This window comes from Malassezia globosa (assembly GCF_000181695.2).
Source record: "Malassezia globosa CBS 7966 chromosome Unknown mgl_sf_11.1, whole genome shotgun sequence".
Lineage (NCBI taxonomy): Eukaryota > Fungi > Basidiomycota > Malasseziomycetes > Malasseziales > Malasseziaceae > Malassezia > Malassezia globosa.
In genome coordinates this window covers 181,479-194,297 of record NW_001849859.1, presented here as the reverse complement: position 1 = coordinate 194,297, position 12,819 = coordinate 181,479, and the positions used below count along the sequence as shown (strand labels likewise).

Here is a 12,819-nt window from a genome sequence, read left to right as displayed (position 1 = left end):
GTTTCTTGCTTTCAATGATACTAAGCTATGGGGGCTCTGCTTACGGTTCGATTATATCAATCTACGAATCAGGCATGCCAATACAATGTAGGGTTGCAATATCGGCCCATGCAGGGTCTTTAGCTCGCTCGAAATTCTGCAGCGTTGTATCCCGTGCTCTGTTCACGTGGTAGCACGTTGCACCCCGCGCATATATGCCGAGCGACGCATGAATCTAAAATACTCAATCCTGAGTAGGCGTCCTTTTGAATCGCTGCACAAGCTGACCTGATATTTTGTCAACGTTTCCATATTCAAGATTGTAGGGACAAATCAGATACCAGCATATACTACTCGTAACGGATATGTGGCTTCAAGACGATGATATCTGATCATATAATGACAGTAAGTTTCCATCACAATGTGTACTGTGGCACCGACCTGCGTACGATGCACGTGCGAAATTGTTCCGGCGAATATTGGATACGGCTTTAAGCCGCACGGCGGTCGTGCTTTCGCATTTACATTCCTGACTAACGACATGTTCGAAAATTAGCTCCACCCCGGAATGAATTTTGAGACCCCAGGTTCAGGTTCAAGTTCGATTTTGTGGTAATTCCTGCGTAAAAGGATTACGTCCAAGAATGCAAGTCCACTAGTCTCATCCCAGGTTTGTAGTAGTAACACAATGTCATCTCGACAAGGCAACCGCCACTTACCAGGAGGGGAAAATACTTAGCCAGGTCTTGTTCAACAATCTCTCTTGAAAACCGCTTGTGCATAAAGTTATATATCGTTATGTATGGAGAAAGTTTGCATTTGACCATACCGTTATTAAGCCGCATAGCTGGAAAGTCATAGGAAGCTTTTGTTGTATAATATGCTGTATAATATGTTCGCTTGTAACGTGGCGTCATATTGGTTAATTTTCCAACGCACACAATAACATTCCCTTTTTTTGTTCTTGTTGCCTTGCCAGTATTATGATACAATGCTTTTTCAACATATAATGCAACGTCTTCGTCAAGTCCAGATGCTGCATAACACCACATATCGTCTTTTTTCCGCATAAAGTACCATTCCGTGCGCCGTTTTAGACCAATATCGTTTGCGCAGTTCCTTGACTGCCTATCGTTTTCAATGTGAGACTTGGTCAGGATTTTCCCATCAATGAATAAGACCTCTTCTTTTCCTGCAAATCCTTTTCTGATCATTGCACCCGAAATTGGTTCCAACAATATCACTTCGGTCTTGGGCTCCCTCATGAACGGAAAGATTTGAAAGTAATCTAGTCCTCAAGTGTGCACAAGGATTTCAACTCGAAACTCTAGATAAAGTATACATAGCCTATATACCCATAAACTTGTCGAGTCATTCGTATTGCAATTAGTAAGAGCACAGATGGAAGTTCGAGTCATTGCTATCGTGGGCAACGATAGCACAAAGTGAATGATCATCGGCCGAATAAATCACCCGGGCGGCACCAGGCTTCTCACCGTGCGCAATGTTGTACGCGTGCCCGTCAGCAAATACAGGCAGTTCCAGCATCATGGATGCACCGCTGCAAGCGTTCGACATTGGTAGGCCTTCGTAGTTCTTGAATTGGTGCGGATAGCTGCGTCCATGGTCATCGGTTGGCGCGTTTCGTGCTTGCTCAGCTGCCGAGCTTACGTTGATGTCGCCTCCAGTGTTCACGCCACAGTGCGCAACCCCACTGCGGCGATAAACTGGCGTTGCCAGCGAAATTCCAGCAAAAGCCAGGGATAACAACACCACACACTTCATGTTATGGAAGAGGAAGTTCCTTACCTTGTCCTGGTTGTTCTGCCTTATACCTGCATGATTTCTTTCAGGAGCTGCGAGGCCAGGCGCACGTGCGCACGTGGACAACCCCGCATGTGTCCAAGTAGGGATGATTGCGAATGGTGAGGCTTGCCTTTTCACCACATGGACACGACCTTGCAGCAGCTGATTCAAGGCGGCAGTGTGAATGAGGCTGCAATCCAGATCCGAGATGCGACCGAAGATCCATTCGAATTTTGGAACAAGTGGTTCGATTGTGCTGCGTATCACAGCAATAGTCATGAACGTCTGATTGAACTAGCACGTGCTTTGCAGAAACATCATGTAGGCATGATTGATGGTGCGAAGCTATGGGAGGATCTTCCACATTTTAATAGGTCTTTGCGAGAGACTTTTGAACGTACGTTTGCATGTGGGCTCGGTCTGACGCAGACAGTGTATGACGACATGACCAAGCCGGACCAGTTTATCAATATTTGCCGGATATACGCGTTGTGCGCTCGAGAGCACTTGGCCGACACGCTTGCTTATGCAGTAATTTTGTTTCGTGGCGTATTGGAACAAGAAGAAATGCCTGATGCCGTTGATACCCGGCTGCGTGCGTTGTTAGCTTGGGTCGAAATCGTTGGTAACCAACTATATAACAACGGCGATCCAAGGCTTGAGTCCTCTCCGTTGTGTCGCTCCGGCGAAAAGTGGAATGGAAGGCCGGGATTATCGAAAGAAAGATGGTGCTTCTGGAAAGAGCGTCTTCACGCCATATCCTCCGATTATAGCTTGGATTTATGTCGAGCCATGAATGCCGCCGAATGTGTTTAAGCTATGATGTACCAAGACTGGGCGAAAAATTGTCTGTGACTAAAACTCAAATTTGGCAGAGCAGGGGTTTCTAATCAACATTGGGATGAAGCTCCTATCATGAATTTACATGAATGACCAACTGGCGTATGTATACGCGATGCCCACGGATCTTTATACAAGTTTTCCTTTCAACTCTTCACGCCGCGAACGGCTAGCAGGGTCGAAGAATGGCCGTTCTCCGCAAGATACAGCCCGGATCCCCGAGCGAGGACCCAAATCAAAGTAATCCGGCGTTGCAGCATGATACGTTGATCGGTTGTCCCAAATGGCCAAATCGTTCTTGCCCCATCGATACCGAAGCTGTGTTGAGTGGTTTTGTGTCACTAGGTCTCGAATATATCTCTTAAGCATGTCACTTTCGTCAAGAGATACACCAAGAATGCGATTGAAATGGTGCCCAATGCCAAATACAGACTTCCAACCCGTCACCGGATTTGTCCTAATCAAGGGATGTTCCGCAGTTAGGTGTGTGTCCACATTTTCGGCTGCTCCACGCGGCCCTGGATAAAGTGCATAGCCATGCCGTGCAGCCGAGTTAATAAACTCCGGTGGATAGTAAAAGCCTTTCAATTTCTCGAACATGTTCCTAAATGGTTGTGACAAGAGATCGTACACTTCATACCCACTTGCCCACATGGTATCACCACCGGTCTGTGGGAGTGTGTGAACTTTCAAAGAAGTATAATCAGCTGGAACTGGCTCAAAGGCAATATCGCTGTGCCATTCGTCTGCACCCGAACGAGGCTCAACGTCCAATGATCGATGTAGATTGCTCGATATCACACTAATTTCATTATCCTTGTTTTGAGTACCCTTTTCATCCACAACCTGATCTTTTCCTACCCGTTCAGCGTTGTATACGGGGTGAATGTGAAGCCCCGAGGTGGCCGGTTTGCCCGTCAGATGACCGAGACGATCGGTCACGAACTTTTGCTCGTCTGCAGATAATTCTTGATTTTTGAAGAACACAACACCTCGTCGGGAAATGATTATAGCCAAGTCTCGGATCAGCTCATCAGCCTTTTCATGATATATCAGGTCCCTAAGCTGAATTGTTGGATACAATCGTCCAAGTCCAGGCGTCAACTCGTCAAACTCATATAGACTGTCTAACAGTCCTGAAACTTGAAGTGGTTGGCGTGAAGCAATTGAAGATTTAGTATTTCTAACCAGAGAAGCGATAGACGGGCTTGCAGATATGCTTTTGCATGTGGTCAAAGCGGGCGGAACAGCGGGAGCAAGTGCAGCAACTGGTGCCATCTTGAATGAACTGGGCGACTGAGGTTGCAGCATCGAACGGCAAGTTCCACTCCATTTATACTTAGATTCTTACGCATATTAGTTGTTATTTTCAATTTGTATGGCGTTCATCCTCATCTTTTTGAGTGCGCAATCACCACCATTCATGTCGTGCAAGGATCTCCACAAACACCTCATTATCACGTCACATAAATTCACTTCCCCTCAAGACCTCCTCCACATGCAGCAAGTCTTAAGAGTATTAGCAACCTCGCACGTCATATAGCGTTGAGCTTGGATGAAATCACACAAAGACGCAATAGATTGACAGAATAAGGTATTGAGCCTAAATGTGCTATAGTCATTTTGAACTTCTAGAATATATCTGTCTAATGTATGACGCTAATGACTGAAAATATGGTTTCTAAATCCTCATCCGTTACAAACCCATTCTAACTTAGACTGTTGGACCGAAAAGTACCTCATTATTCAAGTTTATTCAGTGAAATTGTCTATATCCTACAAAGGTTTGCCAAAGTTTAGCTATGCCTAATGCTCTTGGTTCCTATACAAGTTGATCGTTCATGTTAGTCACCTTTTCGATTCAGCTAGCCACTATTCATGCTGAGCATAAAACTCGCAAGAGTTCTTTCATCGTTAACTTACTCAACTCAATCTTTAAGCCATTTCCAATAGTTTGGTCCTCATGTGACATGAGTGACTCGAATTCATATGATTGCTCTCGGGATCAGCCATCCACGCCAGTACATTGTTCGTATCCAATACGTTGCTATCTTGCATGCGCCTAACTTTTTTACGACCTTTTGTAAGCCTTTAAAACCATTACCCCTTGCGATTGGTTAGATTCTTTTTTATTTCCGACTCAATGCAAGATGCGCCTTGGTGACTCGTTAATGAGGACGCCAAAATCATACTACAGCTAAATGCGAAGCAATAAGTCATATTTGATTGGTTTCTGCGAGCAAACCTGACATCTCGGTTAGTACGAGACATATCAGAACGGTCGCCACAGGGCCCAGCTAGTATGTAAGGTATTTTCGAAATTACATCAAACATTTTAGTTTATCCGTGACGCCGAATATTTCTAAGCCAAAATTTGGCGCGATACTTAAGAAATTAGTCTTGATCGCATTGAAATGCACACAACTCATTCAGGAACATAGGAAATCGATGAGGATGTGGCCAGCCGCACTAGGGTGGATCTTCCTCATCTCTTTCACCTGCATTCATGCTCACATCGGAAGGGGACTGAGTCTGGGGAACACTTCGCTTTCTGTCATAAGTCAAAATAAGCGCGCACATTTTGCGAATGAGTCACAACTTGCGAACGTCACTAGCTTCAAGAAGCAATGCCGAGTCGAGGACCTCCCAGTATCGGGGAAACTACGGAAAGCTTATCCGAAAGACAACAAGATTGCCTCTATCCAAGATCATGATGAGGACGCCAAAGAGCTTTGGGCAAAAATAAAGTCCTCCAACACAATACCCTCTAACGTGGAGCAAAAGCAGGGTGTGAAACATCATATGGCCATTTCGAAGCACGAGTCACATCAATACAGCGATTCAGCTGATCCTGATTGTTGGTGGAGTGCTACCATGTGCACTAAACCAAAAATCAACGTGACGGAAGATATCACGTTTTGTCCTGAACCCGAGACTTGGGGCCTCACATTTGATGATGGACCAGATTGTGGTCACAATGAATTTTATGACTTTCTGCAGAGCAAAAATCTTCGTGCTACTATGTTCTATATCGGCTCAAATGTTTTGAATTATCCTCTGCAAGCGCAGCGGGCCATCACGGATGGTCATGAGGTTTGCGTCCACACATGGTCGCATCATTATATGACCACACTTGATGATGAACAAGTTTTTGCTGAACTATACTATACTATACGCATTCTCAAAGATGTACTTGGCGTCACTGTTCGTTGCTGGCGGCCTCCTTTTGGAGACGTCGATGACCGTGTCCGTGCGATTGCAGATCAGCTTGGTCTTCGAACGATTATATGGAGTAGAGATACTGACGACTGGAACGTCGAACCAGACGGTGATGCTTCTAAGGAAAAGATCAACTCTAACTACGAGAGTATCATAAATAAAGACGCGAATTCCAATTCTAGCTCCAGCGGTAATATCGTTCTCACTCACGAGCTTAGCCGGGCTACCATGCATGAATTCATGAGGATGTATCCGAAGATCGAGTCTGCATTTGAACATATTGTTCCTGTCCACGTTTGCATGAACAATTCACATCCTTATGTTGAAAATGCCCCTACATACCCTAGCTTCCAAGAATTTGTATCCGGTGACATAATCGCTAGGAATATACCTAACATGGATAATTACTCAATTCAAGTTGCCTCTAAACTGAGCATAACGCCTCTTGAAGAGCAAAATCATACCAACAATTCTAGTGATTCGGCACAACACACTTCAGATCCATCTTCGGATCCATCATCAAGTACGCATGTCACCGCGTTTTCTCCGCATCTTTCTATCACCCTCACTTTTCTCACGATTATGGCGATCTGGCATATCTGATGGGTCCTGTTTACGATTCATGTCTTATTGTGGACTAAACTTCCACAAAATGTGACGTAGTTGATGTTTGTCCAATTTCTTCGTTCAAGCTGGCATAGTCACCTTATGCACCTCGACAATGCAGGGACATTCATGCACTGGGGCCTACATGAGCTGACTGTGTCTATCAAAAGTACATGCCCATAGGTCCCCAACTTGTGTGATAAAAAAATTACCCAGTTGCAAAAATTCCGCCCAAAGTATTTATAACTCGCACACCGGCACTACTATACAATGTTACAAATTAGAAATACTAATACGAAAATTCCATGACAAGGGATCCTTACTCCAAGAGTAGTCTCGCGTCGAGTTTGCTCTGTATAAGAGACGCCACTGATTGCACTCAAGCTTGACAATATCAAGCGACCTCTTTGCCCCAGGTCATTCCATGACTTTCAGACAACCGCTCAAATCCTGTCCTAGGTACAGCTTGCAAGTATCACGCAAAGAAGGGATTCTGGCAGATCTCATCAAGTAGACCCGATTCCAATCTCCGCCTGCATTGCCTGAATGTGTTTCCGAGCGAACTGATCGGGGAAAGCTCCACTCAGACCTACCGCGCAAGAGCCTTTTCTGTTACAGGCCAACCTTATGGCGCTACGCCATTCACCCAGCAAGAGTTGTAGAGACAGCCAGTCCCTTCTAGCATTACTGACGAGCAGCATACACAAACAAGCTTCTAAGTCAGCGAATCAAACGGCCATCTGTCTCTCCCTGCGAGATAGAACAAAGAGGCGCACGCGGACCTTCCCACTCGCAGGGCTGCATAACGCAGCATATAGGCGAGTACCAGTGGCCTTTGGGGTAAAGATCCCAAACCATGAAACAAATGTGCTACGCAGACCTCTTAAAGATCTGTTCTCCTCGGGGGGTGAAAACGTAGCGTGAGGGAAACATGGGTAGCGGCAGCCCCCGGTGGCCTAAAACAGACACAGTAATCACGTGAATACTTCAACTTTCGGGCGACTATGACTCTTCATGATCTAGAATTCCAGTTGCCTCAAAGTACGAAGGCGGCAAATCAAACCCGGCAGCGACATCGTCTTCATTGATTGCATTAGCCAAAATATCCATAGTCCAAGCATTTTCTTGCTCTTGCGTAAGTGGACCTGCATCATGAACCAATCCATCGCTGGATGCATCATCAGGTATCATTGGTTGGGTGCCTTCGTGGAGGGATACATCGTCATTGATGTGGGGGCCTTGGACACTGACTGTGTCGCCTGTAGTTTCCGTCAATTGCGGATAAATTGATTGTGTGTCACGGGATTGTTCTTCACGGTCAAAGTTCGGTAGATTTGCTCTCGTAGTCGTAGGCTCAAGTGCCTGATCTTGCTGTGTTTGTTGCGATGCAAGGGCTGACGCCGGCAATGAAGGCCGTGATTCAACGGGCAGCGGCATTCCTGATGTTTGCCCATCAACACGTGCCTCCAACAAGTGTGAGCGGCCAATACCCGCCATTCCAGCAGCGTGTGGATCTTGGGCAGGCATGGCAGCAGGTACATGGGGCACTGGCATTGGTGTCATTCCTGAGGGGATTAACGTTGTGGAAGGGCTAGGGGTAGAAGGGACGGGGGGAACTCGTCGACGAGGAGTAGATCCAGAATTAGCCATACCACCACTTGAGATGTCCGTAACAGTTGAGCCTCGTCGGGAGGGTGCTTGAGACATGCTTTGTGTAATCGTGCTCGATCGAAGAGTCTGCATAAGCCGTGGAGGCATACAGTACAAACCTAAAGGAATCGTTTGAAGGACATGTGACTCTGGTGCATTTAAAGGTTTGACCTGGATGTAATACTCAAGTCCCAGTAACGCTGTTTCGAAGCTCGGACTGCACCATTTTGGGAATTGAACATGACCAAACCATTGCTGCATGCCCGACTTGTTAAGAGGTGATGGGAATACTTTTGCATGCGCGATGGTTTGAATATGTGAAGCAACATGTCTGCCACGAAGCTGAACCTTCTGAATCAAGCTCACGCAGGGATGTACAACCAGAGGAATCCCTGCACTGTGAACAAGAGTTAGTACGAAAGGGACCACTGAGCGTAACGGGAAGGTCGCCATGGGATTTCCAGGAAATGAAATGCCCCATCGTTCTTCTTTGGGCTTCTTTGAACCAAACATTTTGTCCACCAAAGAACGCTTAATAGGTTGCCCTAATGCCAACTGAGACAAAGGAAAGTAATAAGTTTTCCAAGATGATGCCGGCTCAGCCAAACTTTTTGGGAGAATTACTGGTCCCGAAATGGTACTCACTAAATTTTGAGTTTGAGAGGATAGAGCTTGTCTTCTTATTAAAAGAGAGCTTACATTTTCAGGCGGGGGTGGCAGATAAATAAATGGGATCAAGACACGGTCGTTCGTGCGGAACAAACCAGGCCTTTCCACTGTAAACTTCAGATACCATTTTACACTAGCCCATTCTTCGCTTTTGCCAACTTTATTTTTTTCACTTTCCAAAACATAGCTTGAAGGATAATAGGTTCCTATTCCTGGAAATTCGTTGGAGTGCCAGCCCTTCGTGGTGCCTCGTTCAGGAATGTCGATCCGAAAGTCCCATTCATAATATCCTTTCCGGTCCAATCGACCCGTCGTATTATTTGTTGATGCGGCATCTTTAGATGCGCTATATTTTGCGTTTGATGGTAAGAAGCGATGATCAAGTTGCACAAGAACTTGCTCACGCGATGATGTGGATGTCGAAGAAGGAGTAAGCCCAGAAAAATTCGTGTTATTTCCGTTCGTGGCTTGTGAAGCTCTAGGAGCCATAATAGCAACGACACACTTCAGTTTAAGCCGAAGCTCTGTCGCCTTCAGCTTCTCTGTACAACGCAAGATCACCCGACCTGTAACTGCCCCATTTCCTCGTTGCTTCGATCCACCCATGAAGGTAGGAGAGGTCTGAGGCGGAGTCTGCAACTGTACAAAGAGTGTATCGTTCGCTCCTGTGTATGTGTGAACAGTTTTTAGCCCAGATGTAATCGCGGGTGCTGCTCGCATTCGTGAAGTGCCACTCATGCTAGGTACGCCTGCAATCGACTCTGCATAGATGGATGAACCTGAACCTGAGAGCAACGATGCTGTTTCGCTATTCACAGCGGGCAACACATATTGGCCTATAGGCTCACTCAGTACTGCATTTTTATGTTGAGGCGAGTGTAAGAGCCATTGATCATGCCTTGACATGACCCAATTTGATATGAACTGATCCTATTCAACGCACTCCAGTTACTTTCGCATAGATCCTTACTGTCCACCCAACTTTGTGCGTTCAGGACCGGTCTGCACGTCAAATGTTGTAATAATAATTTAGACCACCGTCGCGCCGTTCGCGCCAAGAGCGTGTCGACCTGTCGGCCGAGGGACCCATGCATTTTGGTTATTACATGCCAATGCCGGGACCGCTGGATCATTGTTGACCACCAAGTTATTTCAAGATTCATCAAAGAGATGAGGTGCTTTCTGGGACTATTCGCTCTTTTTGCGTTGCTTTCGTTTGTTATGGCAAGTGAAGTAAACGTTTTGAGTCCTCGCAAAGAAGACGATGTTTGTTTCAAGTGTGCAAAGTCTTACTATGACTGCTTCAAGTTGTTTGGTAAAACTGGCTGCACAGCCAAGAATGCAGAGCATCACAGCTGGTGCCGTGAATGCACCGGCATTGATCCGCCGTGGTAATTTGTCTGCTTCAACAAGTAAGGGTACTTTTATACATGTTAGATAGATCCCGTGCTTCGACCATCTATCTCTCCACATTGGCTCGCACGTAGTTGAGAAGCTATTTGATTCTGAATGCATTTACACGACATGCTGTCTAAATCGGTTTCATATATGCGAGCGCGTCCGATTGATCCATTGACACTATCTCGTTACTTCAGCACAACTAATGTCTCTCGACTACGCTTAGAACTCGCTTATGAATTGCAAAGGCCTCCGTCGAGCGACAAGCCTGTCGCTCAAAAAACCAGTGCAGTCGTTGTTTGCCACGGGCTGTATGGCTCAAAGCAAAACTGGCGCTCATTGTCAAAATCGATGGCGCAAGACTTTGGCGTCCCCATTTATGCGCTTGATTTGCGCAATCATGGCTCGTCTCCGCATGCAGACAGCATGTCTTACCTTGACATGGCTGGTGACATTCGAAAGTTTTTTTCGGATCACAAACTTTCGAATGCTACGCTCATCGGGCATTCTATGGGCGGCAAAGCTGCTCAAGCAATGGCCTTGGACCCTCAGCTCCCTGAAGGGATGCTTTCCCACTTGGTGAGTGTGGACATGTCACCAGCAGAAGGACCTATTTCACCTGAGTTCATGCGTTACGCCGAGTGCATGAACGACATCAACAACATGGACATCAAATCGCGCACCGAAGCAGACAAAGTCTTGGAGCAAATTGAGCCTGAACTTTCTGTGCGACAATTTCTGCTAACGAATCTGGAGCGCGACGGTGACACAATGCGCTTCCGCATCCCAGTGGACGCTATCCTTAAGTCGCTAAAAGCAATTGGTGATTTCCCATACGCACCACCATCAGATGTTCCCTCACAACCCCAGTATCAATGGTATGGACCTACATTGTTTATCAAAGGCACGCGGAGCAAGTACATCAACCGTCACAACCTTCCACTTTGTAAGGCGTATTTTCCTAACATGGAACTCGAGGTACTTGATACCGGCCACTGGTGCCAAGCTGAAGCTCCAGGTCCTTTTATGAAATCATTAAAAGCATTCTTACTCAAGTGAAAGTTTCACTTGTACTTAGACATCTCCACGCCCTTGACTTCGTAGGCACATTTCTTGTAGAAAGGGACGTTATCATCGCTGCAGTCCAGAATAGTCTTGTATGCACCTGCCTGCTCACTAAGCGAGGTGAGCGTGTTAATGAGAATCTTTCCAAGTCCCTTCCCCTGCATTGAATGATCGACGGCAATGTCTTCAATATGTCCTGCGGTGGCAAGTGACCGAAGAAACTTGGGTTCAAGAAACACAGTGCCTGTCGCAACCAGCTTGTCCGTGTCTTTAGAAACTATCACACAGATAAAATATTTGCTCGCTGAAGAGTTTGCTTGAGATAGTTCATGGAATCGTGCGCGCCATGCTTGTTCACCTGGATCTGTGACAGACGTTAATGATTCAAGTACATGGATGTGTCCGCGGCTGTGGTCCGTCGATGACAGTGGACGTATGTGTAGACCGTACTTAGCCAGTTTCTCGTTCGATTCAGCAGGGATCAAATGTGCTGGAAAGCACAATTCTAGTTCTGAGTCAGGTGTGAATGGCATCTGTCAAACGCGTAGGTTGATGTGAGAAAGACTTCCTGTTCGGATAGTATTGAAGTGCGCGTATCCCTTTACAAACTCCTCGCATGGGCCACGTGGCTAACTCTTGCTATCCTACATGCAACCATGTTAGCCATCATGAGTCGCGTAGGCGCTGCACGATTCCCCCCCGTATCTATGGCATCTCGAGCACTAACACTTACACGCCATGTTCATACGGGTAGGTCTGCCTCATTTCGTGTACCTTGGTGTCGCGTTGGTGCACTCAGTGCTTCGGTCGTGGCGTTTTTCGGTTTTCATGCATCGCAGCTTTCTCTCGAAGCGCCCATGGATCGTGTTGTGAGGGAACAACAGTCTTGCATGGATATGCCGGTCTATATGAAGACGGATGGGTCAAATTTAAACGACTCAGGCTCGCTTATGCGCTTTGGTTGGCTTGGGTGTTAGGACTGTGACTTTCCTTCGATTTTATGTCTATGTGGCTGGCTTGTACGTCGCCGAAGATGCATTGGAGGCTGCTCGATCACAAACTAAAGGTAACCAACTTGATCTTGAGCAGAAAGTACGTGAGTGGCTTGAAGCCGGTATCCCGTGTGCCATTCGAATCATGCCAACTCGGTCTACTGACTTCTCTCATCTTCGTGATGGCCTCATTCGTGCAATCAACGTGCGTGCGAAAGACGCTCGACTTCCCTCGGCTAGCTATGAACTATCAGATGAAGCCGAAGGTACTTTATCTAAAAACTTGACCGAGCTCAAGTCACTTTTTCCTCGTTTTAAAGTGCAGCGTGGTCACACTCTTGACATAATCGTTCAAAAGACACGCTTGAATACATATTTGCTTTCTTTGCAATATAACGGGAAGGAGCTTGGGACTGTGGAAAGTGCACCTGCTTCAACATCGGGTACTTTGCCACCATTTACGCTTCCTACAACCCTCTTGCTCGCTTATGTAGGTACCCACCCTGACATAAGCGAGCCATTGCGCAAGTCAATAGCCAGTGGTCTAGAGGACGGGCTGCCTTAACTGCACGCTTGTTTCACTTGGATCGTAGAA

At 46.4% G+C, this 12,819-nt stretch overlaps 6 protein-coding genes across 6 annotated transcripts; 3 read left to right on the top strand and 3 right to left on the bottom strand.

The window, feature by feature from the left end:
* Positions 1 to 1,365: 1,365 nt before the first annotated feature.
* Positions 1,366 to 1,764, bottom strand: MGL_3972 (uncharacterized protein; the record flags this gene model as incomplete). Its single annotated transcript, XM_001728926.1, has 1 exon — positions 1,366 to 1,764. One exon carries the CDS (start codon positions 1,762 to 1,764, stop codon positions 1,366 to 1,368), a length of 399 nt encoding a protein of 132 aa, XP_001728978.1.
* Positions 1,765 to 2,754: 990 nt separating this feature from the next.
* Positions 2,755 to 3,903, bottom strand: MGL_3971 (uncharacterized protein; the record flags this gene model as incomplete). The annotated part of the gene is made up of 1 exon (XM_001728925.1): positions 2,755 to 3,903. One exon carries the CDS (start codon positions 3,901 to 3,903, stop codon positions 2,755 to 2,757), a length of 1,149 nt encoding a protein of 382 aa, XP_001728977.1.
* Positions 3,904 to 5,073: 1,170 nt separating this feature from the next.
* On the top strand, positions 5,074 to 6,447 carry MGL_3970 (uncharacterized protein; the record flags this gene model as incomplete). The annotated part of the gene is made up of 1 exon (XM_001728924.1): positions 5,074 to 6,447. One exon carries the CDS (start codon positions 5,074 to 5,076, stop codon positions 6,445 to 6,447), a length of 1,374 nt encoding a protein of 457 aa, XP_001728976.1.
* A 1,005-nt stretch (positions 6,448 to 7,452) lies between these two features.
* On the bottom strand, positions 7,453 to 9,675 carry MGL_3969 (uncharacterized protein; the record flags this gene model as incomplete). Its single annotated transcript, XM_001728923.1, has 1 exon — positions 7,453 to 9,675. The coding sequence occupies one exon, from the start codon at positions 9,673 to 9,675 to the stop codon at positions 7,453 to 7,455; it is 2,223 nt and encodes a 740-aa protein (XP_001728975.1).
* An 843-nt stretch (positions 9,676 to 10,518) lies between these two features.
* Positions 10,519 to 11,226, top strand: MGL_3968 (uncharacterized protein; the record flags this gene model as incomplete). Its single annotated transcript, XM_001728922.1, has 1 exon — positions 10,519 to 11,226. The coding sequence occupies one exon, from the start codon at positions 10,519 to 10,521 to the stop codon at positions 11,224 to 11,226; it is 708 nt and encodes a 235-aa protein (XP_001728974.1).
* Positions 11,227 to 12,369: 1,143 nt separating this feature from the next.
* On the top strand, positions 12,370 to 12,789 carry MGL_3967 (uncharacterized protein; the record flags this gene model as incomplete). The annotated part of the gene is made up of 1 exon (XM_001728921.1): positions 12,370 to 12,789. One exon carries the CDS (start codon positions 12,370 to 12,372, stop codon positions 12,787 to 12,789), a length of 420 nt encoding a protein of 139 aa, XP_001728973.1.
* Between the last annotated feature and the right edge of the window lie 30 nt (positions 12,790 to 12,819).